General features: G+C 38.2%; 1 protein-coding gene across 6 annotated transcripts in view; it reads left to right on the top strand.

Moving 5' to 3' along the window:
- Positions 1–20,857, top strand: part of ano5a (anoctamin 5a) — a 51,438-nt gene that overhangs the window by 13,471 nt on the left and 17,110 nt on the right. For 2 of the 6 annotated variants that reach the window (XM_079859859.1, XM_079859860.1), the window contains exons 3-12: positions 1,661–1,792; positions 3,207–3,248; positions 13,407–13,514; positions 14,616–14,684; positions 16,927–17,211; positions 17,942–18,052; positions 18,195–18,310; positions 19,218–19,352; positions 19,557–19,662; positions 19,773–19,833. In XM_079859859.1, the coding sequence (XP_079715985.1) occupies positions 1,661–1,792; positions 3,207–3,248; positions 13,407–13,514; positions 14,616–14,684; positions 16,927–17,211; positions 17,942–18,052; positions 18,195–18,310; positions 19,218–19,352; positions 19,557–19,662; positions 19,773–19,833 (1,165 nt within the window). Of the gene's footprint in view, positions 1–1,660; positions 1,793–3,206; positions 3,249–8,918; positions 9,073–13,406; positions 13,515–14,615; positions 14,685–16,926; positions 17,212–17,941; positions 18,053–18,194; positions 18,311–19,217; positions 19,353–19,556; positions 19,663–19,772; positions 19,834–20,857 lie in introns of those variants that run through there. The other 4 variants (XM_079859861.1, XM_079859862.1, XM_079859864.1 and 1 more) reach the window with 3 other exon arrangements.

The raw sequence follows: 20,857 nt of genomic DNA, 5'->3' as shown, positions 1-20,857 counted from the left end.
CTCACAAGCATGTTGTTTGAGACCCGTATGAAGTTTCACAGTGTGTTCATGCTGCATACAGTGAAAGTGAACTGGGACTCAAAAATGACAAAACAGCTCCATAAAAGTATCTTAAAGTCCATACGACTGAAGTCATGCTAAAAACAGTATTTAAAATGTTCCCCCTCTTTCACTGCTCTCAAATCTCATTCACACCTGCGCATAATATTCAGACCTAGCATGACGTGTCAGATTTGTTCTCAGTAGCCGTGTTTCCACTGTTGGGCCAAAAGCGAGCATGCTAGTGCGTGCCACTTTTCCGTTTTCCACTGTCACTTGCTTGATTGGGCCTTCTCAGGGCTTCCTCTGTGTCAACAGCCGGGGGTTTATGGCCTGCCGAATACCTTGGCCCAAAGCAAGCCAACTGGGGTCAGGAGACAAAAGTCAGGAGAGGGTCAACACCGCTGCTCATTTCCCATGTTATTACATCAGGCTACCAGCTAACCTCAACATTTAAGACATTTAAAACAATTTTCAGTTCAAAACTCATTATCAGACACCAGCAAGTATCCTAAATAACTTCCGCATGCGATCCGATAGGGATTCTGATCACAGTATGAGGCAGAAATATATTTCTATATGATGCTAAAGGCTACTTTGCTAACCACTAACCACTGATAATAAATACACATATAATGGAAAATACCAGAGACTGCTTGAAGAACTTAGACAAATTACTGTCACTCTAGCATTTTTTATTGTAAATCATTGGTCAAATATAGATTATGGAGTCTCAAGTCTTTAAGTGAAGACCAAACGTCATGTTCATTTTGCGATCTAGCTAGTTTTCAGTCAGCTAGCTTCCCCATGTTGGTGAAATAGTGGGGTTGTGTAACGTCGTTCTATGGAGGCGTATTAAAGCGGGTTTTAGGGTAGGGCTGTTGTTGGGCTGTTGGCCTGACAGTGGAAACACAGCTTGATTTGGTCCTCGCGGCTCGAGTTGCGAGGCTATTGGCCCGATATGTTGTTAGCACTGGCTCGCACTGGGTGACGGTAGGAAAGCGGCCGGTCACACTAATGTCTCGTGACTGATCATGACACGTTGATTTTGAATATGCGCATTCATGAAGGAGATTTTCATTGAATAACTTGAATAAATATTAAAATTTTAGTCAGTTTCCACTATCTTAAACTTCAGAAGACTTGGAATATTAGTCAAATAGACTAATTTTCTGATATATTTATAATGCTTTACAAAAATAAAAAAATCATTTTTGGAGTTTAACTGACCCCTAGTTTCGCTTTTATTGCATGGAGTTGAATGAACATTCTTGAAAATTTCTTCATTTGTGTTCTTCCACGGAAGAAATAAAATCATACAGGTTTTGAATTACATTAGTGTGTGGAAATAACAGAATTTTCATTTCTATTGTTAATTGTTTCCCCTACTTCTTACTTCCCCTCAGACTCAGATGAAATACTTTGAGTTTTGCTGATGTCATCAAAAGAAAATACTGAAGTTCACTTTATCTTCGTTGTTATCTGTCCTTCACCCTTCTCTATATTTTTCTTGGCTTTTTATGTTTTTATGTTTTTCTTTTTCTTAGACTAATTCAAGATAAGCACTCTCTGTTACACACCTTCTCTTCTCTCTGTTCTGTTTTTCTTCCTGTTTGTGTAGTCCATGGTCAGTGTTGTCTCTGAATGCACAAGCACTGTGTCTGTTTGCTCAAGTCATTCTTCAGTGATTGAATGTGAACAGTGTGAGCGAGAACACACTGAACCACAGCAGCACCTCTCCAGCTTTAAGGGGGTAAGAAGGGAGTGTGTTTGTGTTGTGTGTGAGTTTGAAGTGTGACTTATCATGGAAAACACATTTTTAAACATCAAATATTTCATATATATATTTAACAGGCTATCAAGTCATCACAATAACTTAGCAGAATAAATTATAAATTAATAACACTATAAAGAACTATGAAGAAAAAAAACAGCAGATTGCTTGATTGTGAAATCGTGGACTGTAGGCCAGTTGTATGATAGTTGTATGTTCAATGATATGAAAACAAACATTTAATGTATAACATCTAATGTCATGTATATTATTCAATACTTTATGCAAATTCCACAATAATGTAATGCACATGTATAAATGAAGGAATTATCCACTATGCAGGGCTTTTCTCATCAAGTGCTGATAAATTAATTTAATAGCATGCAATTAATCAGAATATGATATAATTCATTTGATCAATTTTAATCAATCAGATTTACTAAACAGGGCAAATTAGCACGAGAGCGCAATTCCAAAAAAGCGCCGATGGGAGTGGAAAGATCTGAAAAGTTAATGTATTCAAATTAAAGAACACAGACGCAGCCGGATCATTTCCATAATGACCAACACAATCTGCCAAGTGCGGCACAAATCAGCGTCTCGTTTAAAACATGCTTTTTTGGGGCGGTAAATAATGGCGCAAATACCAGTAAACTGACTCGCGCAAACCTTAGTAAATCACCTTGCATGATTCATTTAAATATTCTCCTCCCATAAGTTTTGTGTCTTTAAGGGAAACTCCTACAAATGCATATGCAATAAGATCAGCCGCAAAAATAACCCTGTCCACGAATTTACATCGCTAATTCTTCACTGCGTGTCTTCAGTAAATCCTAGTTTGTTAACGCCAAATGAGGGTTTGCGCTGGCACAAACTGTTAATAAATCTGGCCCATTATGTTTAAATAAACAATATGACCCCTTATTTAAAAGCCACATTCATAACAAAGATAGGCACTTAATCCTCTTGCATATTTCCTTTCGGCAATTATTAACATTATGCTTTTCTCTACTCACAACCAGAGTGTTTGCATGTCCTGCTACTTTAGACGCTCATAGCGATGGCCGTTCACTCACTGCTGAGGCCTTGGAAAAACAAAGGCAAATAGGAGAATCTTTGTCCTTGTAACTTAATGCACAGAATTTGAGTAATATTACTATATTGCTGTTGATAACATGCTATTAGATTATTTTTTATATACTTAATCTGGCTTCATTATTACAATAAAGCATTCTGAAATAAATTAGTAACAGATGAACATCAAATGGACTTTCGCCCGGATGGTTTATTGTGTAGTGTGAACAGAGCAGGCGTTGACATTTGTGTGCTTTACCTTTGTTACTGTGTGTATTCTAGTGTCATTAACCTCAGAACACACTCAATTCATCCACAGATCTGGAGAAAGAGAGCATTATTTCTGAAGTATCGATCCAGGGTACGCCACGGTAAAGAGGGCTGAACTGTGTGTGTGTGTGTGTGCTTGCTTTGAGTGAGCATCTTGCATTTTGATCATATTAGACTCTATTATTGTGTTGTGAAAAACATCATGAAATGCATGGCAAAGACCTAATTTTATAACTGTGGATTGTTTAAATTACTTGAGTATTAAATGTCAGGTTGTAACGGGTCCTGCAGTGTGCCATGACTTTTCTAACAGTTTTTGCCTGTTGGATGATGAAATATTCTTGAAGGAGGGGTTCAAGCCATATGCAGGGACACAAGCTAAACCTATACAGTTGTTTCACCGACTCGTGCATTGTGTGGTGCAAGACAAACACACGACAAAGAAAATGATGTATAGCAGGCTTTAATAATCTACAAGGCAAATTCCAACTCAGATAAGCAGTCCAACACAATGATGATGAGAACCGACAATAAAACTCAAACAGAACTGAACTTAAGTAGTGGAGATAACAAGACACACACCTAAACATAATTATGAGATCAAATGAATAACCATGACAACTAAGGTGGGAACGGAGCAAAACACAAACAAAGTGCACGTGGTGTGACAGCAGTATTTCATACACTATTTTTTTGACTTGTTAAGTAGCCTTGATCATGTCAGCTAAAATAGTTTCATAGGCATTATGTAGTAAAATTAAGAAATATTATTTTAAGGAAATATTTAGAAAAACAGTTTTTTTTTCTTTAGAAATCTGAATTGTGCACAATAAAATATGGGAATTTTTTTTTTCAGAAAGTATATTGATTTTATGTTGAATTCTCTGAAAAATGTAAATGCTATGGCGTGATCAAAAGTGGTCTGTCACGTCTACATCTGGCTCGAATGATGGTGTGTTTTGCGCATGACTATCGGTTTAAATAAGAATGTTTGAGAAACCTGTTTGTATTATTTTCCAATTGCATTTGCTGCAAAAAAGGAGTAAAAGTACATTTTATCCAGCAAAATAGCTTTTTGAGCGACAAAACTAATGAATGTGAATTACTTTGAAACTCTACACACACATTTTAAATCCACAATATTATCACAAACATTGTTCAGGCTAGAGTTGTCCAAACAAACTATTTCATATTGAACAATGTTGTTGATTTGTTAAGGGTGTGTGAGCTCTGAGCCTGCATTGCAGCATCAATAAATTATGTATAGTGTGCGGATTTTTAAAGCAGCATCTTAAAACATCAGAGGAAAGAAACAGAAATGGAAATCACAGACGGCGGACTTTGAAATCTTTAACCCATTTGTTGGGATGTTAACATATGGTTTGCATGTTAATATATGGTTTGCACATTATAAAAAACGGTTGAGAGAACTTTAATTGATTAATTTTACCTTGGTTTTTTCTCCAGCTTTCGCAAAATTATTATTTTGTTTAGTGTGTATTATTAAGTTTCTAAAAAAACAACAACACTAAGTTCCCTTCCCTGTATGATAACATGTCTGTGAACATAAAAGCATCATCATGTTCATTAGCTGTGTTTTTTTATAGAGTCTGAGTCTCTAATTGTGTCATGTTCCATAATTATATATCTGTGTTGGAGATAGTGTTTTTTTTGTGGCTGAAGCTCGCTCTGTCCCGGCCTGATTTACCTAACCACGCATATACTTACTCTATATGTCAGTGCAGGAGTGTATGGTTATTATTGACTGCTTTTTTTTCTAACATATGTTCATATGCATCATCTTCAACTTGTAATTATAGTAAATGAAAGAGGGAGAGACCTGTAGTGAAAGAACAGCAGTCGCTCTGCCAGGTCAAACATTTATATTCCTGCTTACAGTAAAGAGACAGCAGGATGTTAATTAGATGATGTTTGCACAGAAGAGTATTTCTGTGTGTGCCAGTGAGATTTGTTTAGAAAGGGATCAGGCTACATCACTCTTAAAGGGACAGTTCATAAAAAAAGCATTGTTAGCATTTACACCATGTCAGGAATAATTTTATACAGATTTTGAACAATATGATGTGAGTGAGTAAATAATGCCAGATTTTTTAGCTTTACCAAATTTGGAAAAACAAAAACACTGGGAAAGTACAATACGGATGTGAAGAAGACATAGTGAATCAGATGGGAAAGTCATGAGATACGCCTGATTATTTACATGCAATTGTAACTTTCTAAAGCTGAGGTTGGTCCTTTTGAAAATGTCACGATCTGTAAATGGGTTTTGAGCTTGACATGCAAATGACAGCAGAGAGAACATTACAATTTTATTGCTCAGCGGATACTCTTTCATAGCTCAGCATACTCGAAGGGTTAGTTCTTCCAAAACTGACAGATTCAGTATTTACCCACTTAATATGTAATCTGTCAATGTAAACGATAAAAAGAAAGAACAGTTTCCCTAGATTTACATTGAGGGAGGGACTTAAGCCTTATAGAGACCAGAATATCATAGCCTTAAGGATAGACTCTTTGGAATTTGGCCAGTAAACAAGAACACAATAGCAACGCCCTAACAGCCACCCAGACCACTTTCACAACAGGAAAGCAACATGTTTGAAGACACCCATAACACTATAGTAACTACACATAAACTCTCTGACAACCACCTGATCATCTACTTTACAATGCCCTAGCCACCACCTGTCAACACCCTTTCAACCTTCTCTAGCAACCATGTAGCAATGCCCTAACAACCACCCAGACCACCCTTGCAACAGCATATCAAGGTGCTAAAATCAACCACCTGAGCATCCACCTCACTCAAAATACCTTAGCAACCGCATAGCAACACCCTACCAACCACCTTCCACATCACCCTAGCAACCACACAGAAGGCAAGGCAAGTTTATTCATGAGGCACATTTCATACACAACACTAGTAATTAAAAGAGCTTTACACAGTCAAGGTCAAGGTCAAAGAACAAGAAAAGAAATCAATGCTTATTTAAAACTGGAATAAAATGAAGGCTAAGCAACTCGAAACAACATGTCTACACTCAGGGTCACAACATTTACAAGTCACAACATTTGCTGGAGGGTCCCATTAGTTAATGTTTGTCAATGTATTAACTAACATTAACAACGAGCAATCCATGAATAACCATGAATATGCAAATTATCCCCGCCTCCACTTAGTCACACCAGCAGATTCACACGCTCAACTTACTGAGGTAAACGCTGCACAATAGTGCTTTACAACGTCGGACACATAACATTAATTAATTTGATTAGCCTTTTGCTTGACAATGTTATCAAACAGCTAATACTGTGTTGCTAATGTTACACAAACCATGTTCCCTTGCGTCATCTCAGTCCGCTTTCTAACATTCATCTGAAACGCTTTGAACAACTCAGAACGTCAGTGGAGAAAGGCATAGTTCATCATAACATCTTAATATACATCATACACCTGCTATATTGCCTGCCGGCACGTTGACCTGATTGGTTACAAGGTAGTTTGTGATGTCAGAAACACCAGCAATTTCAAACCGCGTTTTTGAGACTGTCCCTACGTCCCAATGTGCATACCACCCTATCTGCCCTAAATAGTATCAATATCATTTCCATAATGACCAACACAATCTACCAGTTAGCGACATATATTAGTTTAAGACATGCTTTTTTGAGCGTTAAATAATGGCGCAAACACCAGTAAATTGACGAGCACAAACCTTAGTAAATCACCTTGCATGATTCATTTAAATATTTTCCTCCCATAAATTTTGCGTCTGAAAGGGAAACTCCTACAAATGCATATGCAATAAGATCAGTGGCAAAAATAACCCTGTTCATGCCTGTACAGCGCTAATTCTTCACTGCGTGTCTTTAGTAAATCCTGACAGTAGTTTGTTTTTGTTTTTTTTACGGCAAAAAAGGGTTTGTACTGGCACAAGCTCTTAGTAAATCTGGCCCTATGTATTTTAAGTATTTGGTGCTGTGATGAACATCAAAGCAAATACAAAATATGAATGGCTGTTTGAAATTTTTAAATGGTGTTCAGAAACAGAAAGTACAGCAGCTGCTTTGTTTACTGGGTTACCGGGGTAACAGCTGCATTTCTGCTTTTGCCCAGAGAAACAAGGGCGCCGCCATCTTTAGAATATTGTCTTTGAACTTCCGTTCTTGCGGTCGCTCTGTATATTCCTATGGCATTGCTGTCCAGGAGTAATTAGCTTTTGTAGTGGATTTACTTAATATAAAGTTAACAAAAGTTAACGAAAGTTATCACGAGGATTGTAATGTTTAAACCAGATGTCTTAACAAATGTCAGTAGACCGGGAATATTTTAAAATGAGCCGTTCATTCATAAATACGCAAGATCGCTGTGAAAATAAAACCGGAAGTCAAAAGACAACGAGCACAGTGCTGAAAAGGGGCGGGGCTACATAAGGTCTATAAACGGAACAAAAACGATGGTGAGCACTGCATTTCTTTGAAAGAGAGTGGCAGCATTGCTTCATTCACTGCTGTTTAGAACAAGCCACAGTGGCCCCTAAAAAATAGAGAGAATTTGATATGATTATGATGCCGATGACCGTTAAACACGTCATCACAGTCTGTGAAAATTCGCAATCTGAACAGCCTAAAATAGATCTTACGCGGGACAATCTCTTTTTTTCTTTCTTTTTTCTTCATATTTTTATCAGTTTGTTTGGGGAAAAGACTGTAATTATTGTCATGATTCATATATTTTGTCATATTTGTTATCGTTGAAAAAAAAAAAAGCCTTCACCTAATGAACATTTTCATCAGTAATAATGTCCTCAATGAAATGAACACTGTTATTGAGTAGTTAAGGTTACTAGATTTCAAATTATTTGTTTAATTCAGAATGGGTTGCTAGCTCCAATCGAGATTTAATTTTTCTAAGAATTACGTTAGATGGGTATACAACTGTCCGATAGTGACCTAGCATCTTGTAAGATAAAAAAAGACTATTTACAGACCAAGATTTTAATAAAAATGTCTTTTTGGTTCTAAGACAAACACTTATTCAGTAGGCTATCAGTAAATTAGGTTTACCAAACAATCATAAAACAAATAAATATTATCTTACCGTCATCGTGAGGTGAAAATGAGGGTCCACTCTGCCAGACTCTCATTAAAGTGCGCATCTATAGCACAAATTTTATTTCTCGCATCATTTATACGCCAAAAATAGTTTTGCGTGCATTATAGCCTATTATACGCAGTTTTCGCGTACATATAATACGCACTTAATGGCGTGTAATACGCACAAACTCCACATCCCTAATCCGACCCAAGGGGTTTACAGTGCGTATATCATTTGCATGCAAAAAACAATTTTTGGTGTATAAATGGCACGAGAAATAACATTTGTGCTATATATAGGTACTTTCATGAGATCGTGTTGGCCAGTCACACAGCGACATTGCTGTCTGTAAATTCCTTCAGAAAACAGCGTGTGGCGCACTTGAGCGTATTTTCAGGTCCGGAGCTTATTTATGCTGGTCAGAGCTGGTATTGCGCTAGTTTGGCTGGTCCACCACCAGCAATCCCACTTCCCAATGCAGAGGACAACAAAGCCCAGCTTGCTAAACACACCTTATGATGGTGACCAGCATTTCTCAAATCTAGACATTATGATTACATTATCAGGGCTGCCCTGCTGGCACAATGATGTCATCTCTGTTAGCCCCCTCTATCTCTCTACCTCTCTTTCCGCTCTATTATTGACTGGGCGTGTGTGCATTTTAAAGGAGGGCCGCTTTACAGTGTGTGTGTGTGTGTGTGTCCGATTTGCTGGGCTGTTGTAGAAAGGAGGTGGTCTCCGCCTCTGGAGACTCCCAGAATCGTGAAAGATGCAGCACTTGATAGATGGACTGGAGGTAAAATGTTTCTCTTATCTCCATTTCTCTCTCCTTCTTCCATCTTCCGCCAGCTGTTTGTGGAATAACGGAGGAGGATCTCTGGGGGATGTGTTTAGCAGTGTCCTGACATTACTAGCCAGCGGTAATTGCTTTTACTAATGCATGTTGGTGTGTATTACTTGCGTACTCTAGTAGGGATGTGTTATTCGTCGACTGCTTTGTTTTGTTTGTAGGAATGGCATAAGTAAATCAGCGGTGTTAAACCTCAGTGAAATGTCGTTCGGCTTGGTCACATCTCTGGAAGTGGCTGTGAGAGAATGTAGAGGTGTTTTATGCCCGGTTGCCGTTGTGGTCACCGGCTGTATTTGTTTGTGTTATGCAGTGTATGTAAGTTATTTTTAGTTGTTGGAGAACAGCTGCAGACTGACAGGGCTGGAGCACTACTGGCTCAAAATACAGCCTGCAGTCTTTTAACTTTGGGCAATGCCAGTGTTAGTCTAGGTTAAAAATGTCGCTCTCAGGGCTGATCCGGTCAGTGTTGTCATGCAGCTCGTAAACTGAGATTAATATAGGTTTTAATACACTTGCCTGTGTATCTCTGCAGAGGCCTTCCTCAGTGTTTACATCTTTACATCAGAGTATCAGATTGTCCAGAACAGTAGGTGGCAGCATTCACATTGCTGTATAATGCAATCCTTTGAACTGTAGGAGAGGAAGAGAGTTTCTAGTTGAGAGCTGTGTCATGCTAATTGTTATTCTACCTAATTATTAAGTATCACAGTATCTTTTTTAATGGTGTTTTTGCCTTAATTAGTATAGCGGATAGTGAACAGGAAGCAAAGTGTGAGAGAAAGAGAGGGATGGGAACAGAAAGGACCATGAGCTGGCATTCGAATTTGGTTTGGCCACAAGGTTTATTGAAAGTGTGTAGAATTCGGCTATCCCTAGAAATGATCAAAGATATGACAAAACCTCCCTTCTGGGATGTATTGGATTAGAAAAATTAATATAACAAATAAATAAATGTTGTGTTTTTAATCTGGGTTTGGGTTAATGTTAAGGCCCATTCACACCAAGGACGTTTATTATAACTATAGGGCCAATCGGAATCCACCTGACTTAAAACAGCTTAAGAATTTAAAGCGTCAAACGACAAAACTGTAGTGCGCTTATACTGTAATAAACAGAATGTCATTGTCCGTTGGTGTGGACACTATGGAAGTAATAGTAACCACAGAATAAAAAATAAAAAGGTATTGCGAGTTTTTATCTCACAATTCAGACTTTTTATCTCACAACTGAGAATTGCCTGACATAAAGTCGCAATTGCGAGTTATAAAGTCAGAATTGCGCGATATAAAGTCGCATTTGCGAGTTATAAAGTCAGAATTGCGCGATATAAAGTCGCATTTGCGAGTTATAAAGTCAGAATTGCGTGATATAAAGTCTCAATTGCGAGTTATAAAGTCAGAATTGCGTGATATAAAGTCTCAATTGCGAGTTATAAAGTCAGAATTGCGTGATATAAAGTTGCAGTTGCGAGTTATAAAGTCAGAATTGCGTGATATAAAGTCGCAATTGTGAGATAAAAAGTCGCAATTATCTTTTACATTTTTTTATTCAGTGGCGGAAACAAGCTTCCATAGGACACCAGTGTTTTTGTTACATGAATATTATTATTGGTATCAGTGGCGGCTCGTGGGTTTTAAAATAGAGAAGGCACACTAAATTGTAATGTCTGGGGATACCCTGCCGAGGATGATGATGACGATGATGAATATTTATTATTTACTTAACTGTTTTAAATGGCTTTTTGGTAAATTTTAGACAGAAAATTACACATACAATAAGATAATACAAAGATAAATTCCCTTACCTAACCTATCACTTGAAGCAATCATCCATCCCTTCTTAAATGTCCATTTTAAAAGAGCGTGTTGGGCCATTTAGTGAAGCTGTAGCCTATATATCCAGCTTAGGCATGGAAGCTTCTTCATTTTTAATTTGTAGATACTGTTTGACTGATAGCTTTTGTAAATTTGAACACTATTGGCTATTTTTATTTATTTTTTTACCAACAGAGGAATTGTATTAACATTAAATCGTCCCTCTCCCATTTTCTCCTCAAAATCGACGAGCCGCACTGCTTGGTATATACAGCGATGAGCCATTACATTATGACCACCTACCTAATAACCTCCTTTAGGACCTCCTTTAGCCCACAAAACGATGCGGCGAGGCATTGATTTGACAAGGTGGTGATAGATCTATTGGTGTATCTCAGGGGTGTCAAACTCAGTTCCTGGAGGGCCACTGTCCTGCAGAGTTTAGCTCCAACCAGCTCCAAAAACACCTGCCTGGAAGTTTCTAGTAATCCTGAAGACCTTGATTAGCTGGATCAGGTGTGTTTAATTAGGGTTGGAGCTAAACTCTGCAGGGTTGTGGCCCTCCAGGAACTGAGTTTGACACCCCTGGTGTATCTGGTACCATAATGTCAGCAACAGGTCCTCCAGTTCCCGTTCATTGGGGCGAAACCGCTTTTCCAAGTCGAACCACAAATGTTTGATTGGGTTCATGTCAGGTGAATTTGGAGGCAAAGGCATTAACAGATACCTGACAGCAGTAAGGGATTGTGCTATTGGGAAGGAAACATCGCCCACAGCATAACTCTACAGGCTGCCGGCCTGTGTCCGCCCAAAAGTGCATCCAGGTGCCATTGCCTCTTTTGGTAATCGGCATATCTGCGCTCGGCTGCCGACGTGATGCACCAGGAATCTTGATTCACAAGGCCAGGCCACTTTATTCCAATCAACCACAGTCCAATCTCAATGATCTTGGGCCTGTTCCAGGCATTGCTGGCGATGGCGTACAGTTAGCATGTGCACCCGGCTGGGTCGTCAGCTGCTTTAGGCCCATACGCAGAAGGCTGCGATGAACTGTGTGCTGTCACACATTTCTCTGGTCACCGCTGTTGTAACTGCTGGTGATTTGTCGCACTGTGGCCCTGTAGTCGCTGTGAAAAATGCACAGCAGTCTCCACTCCCCTCTGGCATCAATGAGCTGCTGACACACTCGACTGGATCACGGTTCGTTGTTTGGCCATCTGTGCACCAATTTTGATATGTATTGACTACAGCGGCACAACAACTCACAAGCTGCGCCGTTTCCGAGATCGAAGTCCAGAGGCGCCGTGCCATCACAATTTGTCCTTTATCAAACTCCGATAAATCGGCAGCTTTTCCATTCTGACACGGAACAGTCTAATGACCGAAAGCCGGTCTTCGGGTGGCATATATATACTGCACTGATTGCTCAAGGCTGGGGGTGGTCATAATGTAATGGCTCATTGGTGTATAAGGCTTTAGTTTGTAGGAAATGGATAATTTCTATCGGACCTTGAAAGTTCTTTAGACACATAAGCCGCGTTTCCACCCGAAATAACCCGCAACAATTTGTCCCAGGAAATTTTTTCCCCCAGACCTGTTGCTGTCTGTGTTTCTATCATGGTCTAGAATACCATGAAGATTAGGCAAATAGTCTGGTGACGTAGGACTGCGCGCTACTTTCCAGTTCCTGCTGGATTTCATCCTCTGAATTTAAGCTTAATAAAGCCTGAACCTCGTCGTCGGTCCATCGGTCATATTTTTTGAACTCCATTGTTGATTCGAATAGCAGACGACTGTTACTGCACGTACCGCAACAGACTTTAAAAAATGGTGGTTGAAATAAAACGCTGCATGGAGTCAACCAATCAGCATGTTCAGGGCCCAAGTCCCACCCCTGAAAGTTCCTGTACTTTGAAAAAGTACTACCTCGCAAGCAGGGACTTTGTGAGGGGAAATATTGTCCATTGTCAATAATGTAGCAATGTATGAAGCACGGCTCAGACAGAAGTCACTTAAAAAACAAAACAAATAGCTTTCTGTTGGTCCATGTTACCAACTTAAACCTGTTGAAAAATTTGTATGAAGAAATGTCAGATCGTGTGGATTCCTATTGAAATGACTGGATTTCGAAAAATTGTAGTACAATGTTGTAAATGTGACTGCACTTTAAGTCTGGCTTTTCTTTAGCATGCAGCTTGTGCTGAAGTATTTGTTCAGGTTTTAATTGTAGGATTTTTTTTTCTCTTTTTTTGTGTGAAGTTAAACAGCAGACTTATGAATTGGTTTGAAGTTTTGAAACTACTATAGTCTCTGTCATGTTTAATACTCATGTTTAAGCTCTGTTTCTATGTATCCTTTATTGTGATGATATAGAAAACATTATAAAGCTGCAGTACTTTGTATAAAAGCTTGACTTTGTTAAAATAAATGTAAAAAAAAAAAAAAAAACTATTTGTGTTTGTGCAGGTGGATAAGCAGCAGCAGAGTAAGGATTCTGTGTACTTCAGAGATGGCATACGGAGGATAGATTTTGTTCTGTCTTACATTGACGACAAGGATGGAGAAAAGAAACAGGTTTGTTATCCACTCTATGATGTATTCATATAATAACATTTGGCTTCCCTCTGTGAACTGTGTGTGTGTGTGTGTATGTGTTGGGGGAGTCATTTGCTAAACAAATGACTAACTTGTAAACTGAATAGCAATCCTACAAAACAATGACTGATCCTAATCCTTACAAATTATGATTAGCACTGAGTCAGACTTTCTGCAAGCCACTTAAAAAACATGTTAGTAAATGTAACTAATTTTGGGTCAAATGAGTTTTGTGGTTTTATCTCAATCTACAGTAGATCTGTAGATCTAACTGACTGTGCATATCTTCACACTGGTGATAACACTAGCTGTCATAAACATTTAAGGCATCCTAGATAAACTTTCTCATGGTGAAAGTGATAGTGCTAAGTACTTGTATCTTTGATTTGATAAGCCTACTGTACATAATTTACGTCGCATTAAGAAAAGACTTCAATATTGGTCATGTAATTGATTTAAGGCATACATTGTGTTAAAAATTACACTGAAAATTCCAAAAAGAAAATGCGCACTTTAAATACCCGGATGGTGCCCTAAATTAACAGGAAAAACGACCTGTTGAATGACAAAATAACCTTATAAAGTACATTGAGTACATATACTCCATGTACTCATGTATTAAGTCTATAGTGCGTCATTAGGGACGCAGCTTTAGTATGGTGAAATATTAGTCATAAATACACTATTATATCCAACAAAAAAATCAGTTGTAAAAATATGAAATTGTATTAGTTACAATCACACACATAGACAATGGGGAAAAGCTTTCAACTCTGTCCTCCAGATGAGCACTCTCAGTAGCCCCCAAACTGTGCTGTCAGCCCTTACTTTGTGAAGTCTCACACCACTGTGTGTGTGCCATAGTCTTGTGTACTTCCACATTCTTGTTACTCATAAGTTATGTGCTTTACCAGGCCTGGGCTGGAACTCACACACACATACAGCTCTGCAGACAGAAATAATCTTGTCATAAGTAGTTACCAGACAACCTTCTTGAGCTATGTACTATGTATTATGTACTATGTATTGCACCAAAAGCACAACTCTGATTGTCAGATGTGTTATTGATCTTTCATGCAGGATCGAAGGAAGGAGTTTGAGGCTAACTTACAGAAAGCCGGACTTGACTTGGAGACTGAGGACAAATCTGTGAGTAAAACAATTCACATATGCCACAAACAAGCCATTTCAGGACATCGATACTTCATCAGATTAGTTCTCACTGTATCTCACAAATAAATATATTGATTCATAAGCACTAGATTATTATGATTCTGCAATGTCTGATCATTAGCAATATATTTCATCGTATTTGTTTAGCTGGGTACAATATAAAGGATTTTTTTAGCACTTAGTATCCATTAGAGGGCAGTGAACTTCATGTTAACACACAACTCAACTTTATTTCTAGAGCACTTTCAAAAACCACGATGGGTATCAAAGTGCTGTACATGAGAATAACAAAAAAAGCTATATCACCTCTACATTTCAAGCGCGATCAGCAGACACAGCTGATCTGTTATGAAAGATTCACTGGAGGCAAGCTGGTTGAGAACCCAAACTTAAATAACAAAAAAAAAATTCAAAAACAGGATCAAACATAAAACAAAAGCGTGGCATGGCATTAAACTAGAAAACGGGAAACTGGGACATAGAACAAACAATACTCGACAAGGACACAGGGCAAACATGAGGGCTTAAATACATACTGTAGACTAATTACAAGACAAGGAACACCTGTGAACAATGATCAAACGATTAACCAATGACAAGACACATGGCAGGATCACATGACAAGACACAAGGCTTGTTCGACTTCATGCAGCTCTGCGCAGACCGATCGGCGGCTGACTTGAAGCAGTGCATGCCGGTTAGAAATTTTGTCCAACTTGATACAGCGCCGACACCACGTGACTGTGACGTTTGCCATCAAAGTACCGCGAGAGCGAATCGAGAGTAGCCGGAGAACTCAGCCAGCGCAGCTTCTCATGAGCGGCTGCACGAGGGCTGATGACGACACAGCTGTTCCACGATTGGCCGGATTCACCGCATGACAACGATCACGTGTGTTTCGTGTTTATTCGAACACCTTTAGTTCCTCTAAAGCTCTCAAATCAGTTTTTTATAACAGTAAACACACTTTTCATGTAGTTGACTATGTTATATTGTGTCATGTTTATCAAATTAAAACGGATTAAAAAACGTAGACTCCACTTCATTGATAGTAGCTTATGTTGAACTTTATTCTTGTTCAAACAGACGCTGTATGTACGGCTACTCTCGCCGATCGGTTACATCCAGCCACAGCCGATGTCGAACACACCTACAGAAACATGACAATGACAAGAAAACCCAAACCGTGACATGATCATTGGAGCGAAGAGATCTCAAAGGTTTATGTTAACTAATTAAATCAGATATATACTCAGATTTGAAAACATATAATAACAATTTATACTGTATTCTGTATCAAATCGGTAACCAATGTAATGAAATCAATACAGGAGTTATATGGTCTCTTCACTTACATACAAGTTCTGTCAGGACCATTATCACCAAATACGATTGACCATTATCATATAGTTAGGATTGGCGGTATGGTTCTGTTCTGGGCAAGAACTCCCTGCGCATCCATGCAGCCTAGCATGGATAAGAGCAGGAGCGCAGCGATAACCCCCCTTAGGGTAAACAGAACAGAACCAACATGAATGTATTGCAGATATCATTAATTCAAGATTTTAAAGTATTACATAATTCGAAAATTTATTCTGATTCAAAGGGCACTCAGAAGGCCAAATCCTGACTGACGAGAGGAGGAACTGGAGATGGAGGAGGGAATTAGCTCCTGAAAAACGCGATAGCTGCTGATAATACTGAAGGAACTTATATATGTATACAGTGATAGGCGTCGTATTCCTATAGGTAGACGTGGATCTGCTGAGAGTCAGCTGATGCGAGCTTGTCTAACGTGACCTGCCAGAACTGACGCTACGCTTGATTTCTGTCATCATTTCTTCCCCTCATGTCTGTTCAAACCTGAGGACTTTCATTCTTCTGCAGAACACGAGGAGACATTTTGGCAAATAATTGGGATGGGGACCTTTGAGTTTTGAACCATAGAAATGCTAGAATTCCATAGTAGGAAAAAGATATTATGGAAGTCAATGGGGCCCATTAACTGTTTGTCTACCGACATTCTTCAAAACATCTTCTTATCTTCTTTTTACTAAAAATGTATTTCTCCTGAAGCATGAATGATTGTGCTGATGCAATGTTCATTTTTACCTGATACTGTGCATAAAAAAGAAAAGAAAACTGTACCAGAAAGGGCATTAGTAAAAATGTATAAATAAGTTCACACTTTTCTTGTGTCACATGTCTGTCTTTCCAGGAGTCGGAAGATGGAAAGACATACTTCCTGAAGATCCACGTACCATGGGAAGTGCTGGCAACATATGCAGATGTCTTGAAAATCAAAGTGCCTTTTAAAGTCAATGATATTCCAGCTAAAAAAGAAGTGCCCATGAGCTGGCTCTTCACGCCCTACCGTCTGCCTGATCATGTGATGAATCCTGAGCCGGATTACTTCACCTACACGTTTGACAAGAGCAAGATTGACTTCTTCCTCATCGAAGATAAAGAAACCTTCTTTCCTCCGTCCACGAGGAACAGGATCGTAAGAAAAACGTTATTAGGCATTAGAAATGCCAAAAATACTTACATTTATTTTATATATAAAAGACATTTAGTCTTCAGTGTCCCACAATGCTTCAGAAATCATTATAATATGCTGATTTGGTGCTCAAACATAATCAGTTACTGTTAGTTCTCAATTATTAATAATGATTCTTATTATTAACAGTGTTGACAACTTTTTTTCAGGATTCTTTTTTAAAAGAAAGTTTTTAATAAACATAATTTATTTAAAATAGAAATCTTTGGTAAAAGTATAAACGTATTTACTTTTCTCACTTATAGTCACTTTTGATCAATTGAACATGTCCTTGCTGGTCCTTGCTGAATAAAAGTTTTTTTTTTTTTTTTTTTAAGTCATGCTTTACCCAGACTTTTTAAGTATTTCACAGTTTCCACAAAAATATGAAGCAGCAAAAACGTTTTCAACAATGAAAAAAGAAAGAAATGGTTCTTGAGGACCAAATCAGCATATTAGAATGATTTCTGAAGGATAATTTGACACTGAAGACTGGAGTAATTAGTTTTACCATCACAGGTATAAATTACATTAATAACAGATGTATAAAGATATTACATTTTATTAAACAACCTCCATTACAATGTGGTCGTACTAACCTCTAAACTTCCAGAGCAGAGAAGTAGACTTTTTTAGCTTTTACTAAGGAACTGCCCTGTAACCAAAAGCTTGGCTTATTTTCTTCTCCACGTAGGTATATTACCTCCTTTCCCGAATTCCATACAGTAAAGATGACAAGGACAAGAAGGGCATTAAGAGGCTGCTGAACAACGGGACCTACACATCTGCCTTCCCTCTGCATGACGTAGGTCTTTTACATGGGAAGATGTGCCTCAAAACCATCAAACCTACTTAGTCGATGTTTCTCTGGAGACTTGAAATGGTGGCAATGATTCAACAGGTTTTGCTCCGTCGAAAAACAATAACGTCAATGTGTGTTTTTGTAGTGTAGGTACTGGAACAAGTCTCGTGATGCTAACTGTGAGAGCGAACGCTATTCCCTGTATAAACACTGGGCCCGTTTCAGCCGCTTTTACAAGGAGCAGCCGCTCAACCTCATCCGGTAAGGCCAACCGCAGCCTTGGTTTGTATTTAACTTCCAAAGAAAAACAGTTAAAAAAATTATCTTGATATTTTCAGATATTATTTTTATTTTTCAATCAAGAAGAAACATCATCTTAAACAGCCATTGTTGTCACACTGTTCAGTTAGTTTCATTATCATGACCTTTTAGGTTGTGTTCATCATGTGTTCCTTTGTTCAGTTTGTGTCAGCTGTGTTCTATTAATCATCCTCATTTGTGTTTGCTATATAAGTTGGTCCCTCACATTCATTCTCTGTCCGATCACCATTATCCTAAGTGTGTGTTGCCCTGCCTGTTTGCCCATTGGATATTTGTCATTAAACTTTGTGTTGGAAAGTTACTCTTCTGTCTGCCTGAAACCACATGTGACAGTTGTAGGCAAATAGATTAAATCTTTTTTTTTACAAAAAGGTAAAAATTTTATTTAGTGTTTGTTGAAATACATGAATATACATACATAATTCGAACAGTAGTCAGGGGCGGAACTACCCTCTTGTTTGACCAAGTGTTCATGAAACCTGTTTCTTCAATTCAGTAGCACTAGGGTACAGAAATTCACACAGTGCAATAGCTAAAACAGTGGAAATCTAGTTAAAATCAAGACATTTTATAGATGTTTTTTTCTTAATGAACACAAGGAAGAATGTTTAAACATTTTAATTTGTATGCACCAGTATAACATTACAAGTGATAAACAGTCATACTAAAATATTTACCGTTAAATGCTGACGCATACTTTGCACCATAGCTTTTGTTAAAAAAATTAACTCAATACATAAAATACTCAATATTAAATAGAGAGAATGTGATGCATGTTACTTTTGCTGACACCTTGAGCAAGTGGATGGACATTTTCATTGAATAATTTCTGATTCCTGTACTAAAGGAAGTACTATGGAGAGAAGATCGGCATCTACTTCGCTTGGCTGGGTTTCTACACAGAGATGCTGTCTTATGCCGCAGTTGTTGGTCTACTCTGTTTCATCTATGGTGTGGCCACCTTTGACAACAACGTCTGGAGGTGAGGATGAGGCTAGAAAACTGAGTGTAGAAGAAGACAGTTCATGCTAATGCCTGCTTTAGCGCCCCTTGTGGCAGTGCTGAGAGTGCAATGCATTAAGAATCACTCAGACACATTTCGGAAACACATAGAGGCCTAAGACACAAGTTAGGAGTTTGGGGTCACAGAAACAAATTTTGAGACAGTTTTTGTTGTCTTCTGTAGTAAAGAGATCTGTAATGAGACCATTGGTGGGCAGATTGTCATGTGTCCTCTCTGCGATAAGAAATGCGGCTACTGGAAGCTCAGCACAACCTGTAGCTCTTCGTGGGTGAGTAAAAGTATAAAGGTTTATATGGTGTAACAATTTTTTTATGGAGCGTGTTTTTTTGCATACTTTTTGATGTAAAGTCATGCATTCTCCATCTAATTGCCTTTTAGCAATCATATCTGTTTGACAACACAGCCACGGTGTTCTTTGCAATATTCATGGGAATATGGGGTGAGTAAAGAGTTTTGTTAGCTCTTTGTAACGTTTGTGTGCTGGTTCTAGAATTGTTTTGTTATCTGTATTTGTTACATCAAACTACTGTCTGCTTTTCATCATACTTTTGTACAGCTGGTTGCCAGTTGATCAGCCAATGAAAATAGGGATGGGCCATAATTTAAGAGAATGTGCAGATGTAGTTTTAATTAGTTTGGTTTTAATTATTATGATCATGATAAAAATGACACATACCTTGACACTAAGGTTTATAAATAGGGCCGTCACGATTCATTGATTAAATGTGAGTACTCGAATTAAAAAATATATTGAATTGCAATTTACTTTGCAATTTAATTAGCAAAATACTGGAAGTGGCGCATTTCAAGGACGAGAAACCACAAACCGCATTATTAGACTGTTTTCTAAGGCTGCACAATATATTAAAAATGTAATGTATAATGTAGCATACTATTGTGAAATTACAAAGTCTGCTATTCAATTAAAAATATATATGCGCTGCGGGTTTCAGAGTGAAGCGCAGCGCTTTAATCATTTACATGAGTGCAGGTTGCGTGTTTCTTCCAGCGTCTCAGAGCGGCTCCGTTCACAGCAAATTCTGCTCCACGCATCTCTTCATGTGCTGTTTGTTTGGGTTTCCAATAATGTGTATTTGGGAACGCACAAGTCTGACAAGCTTTGTGTTTCATTGTGTTAGCTCGGTTAACAAACTCCATCTCTGCGTATGCTGTGAGTTTGGGTTGCTTATAACATTCATCTAGGAATACAGCGTGCACCATTTCACCAGATTTGTAATGTGCCCGTGCCAACACAAAAGAATACATCAATATGTTTCTAAATATACAAATTGTTGTTCATCGCAAATTCAAAATGAAAGTTTAAACCCTCATAGCATTTCAATTGTAAAGAAGTGGCTAAATATTAAAGATTAAGTGGATTAAATGTTATTTGGCCAATATTAATCAAGGATTTGATCATGCTGTAATCAATGTGTAATAAAAACAATTGCCAGGCTGTTGGT

Source organism: Squalius cephalus, assembly GCF_949319135.1.
Source record: "Squalius cephalus genome assembly, chromosome: 23".
In the NCBI taxonomy this organism is placed as follows: domain Eukaryota; kingdom Metazoa; phylum Chordata; class Actinopteri; order Cypriniformes; family Leuciscidae; genus Squalius; species Squalius cephalus.
The sequence above is the reverse complement of the archived record's forward strand: the minus strand, read 5'-3'. Positions and strand labels throughout refer to the sequence as shown.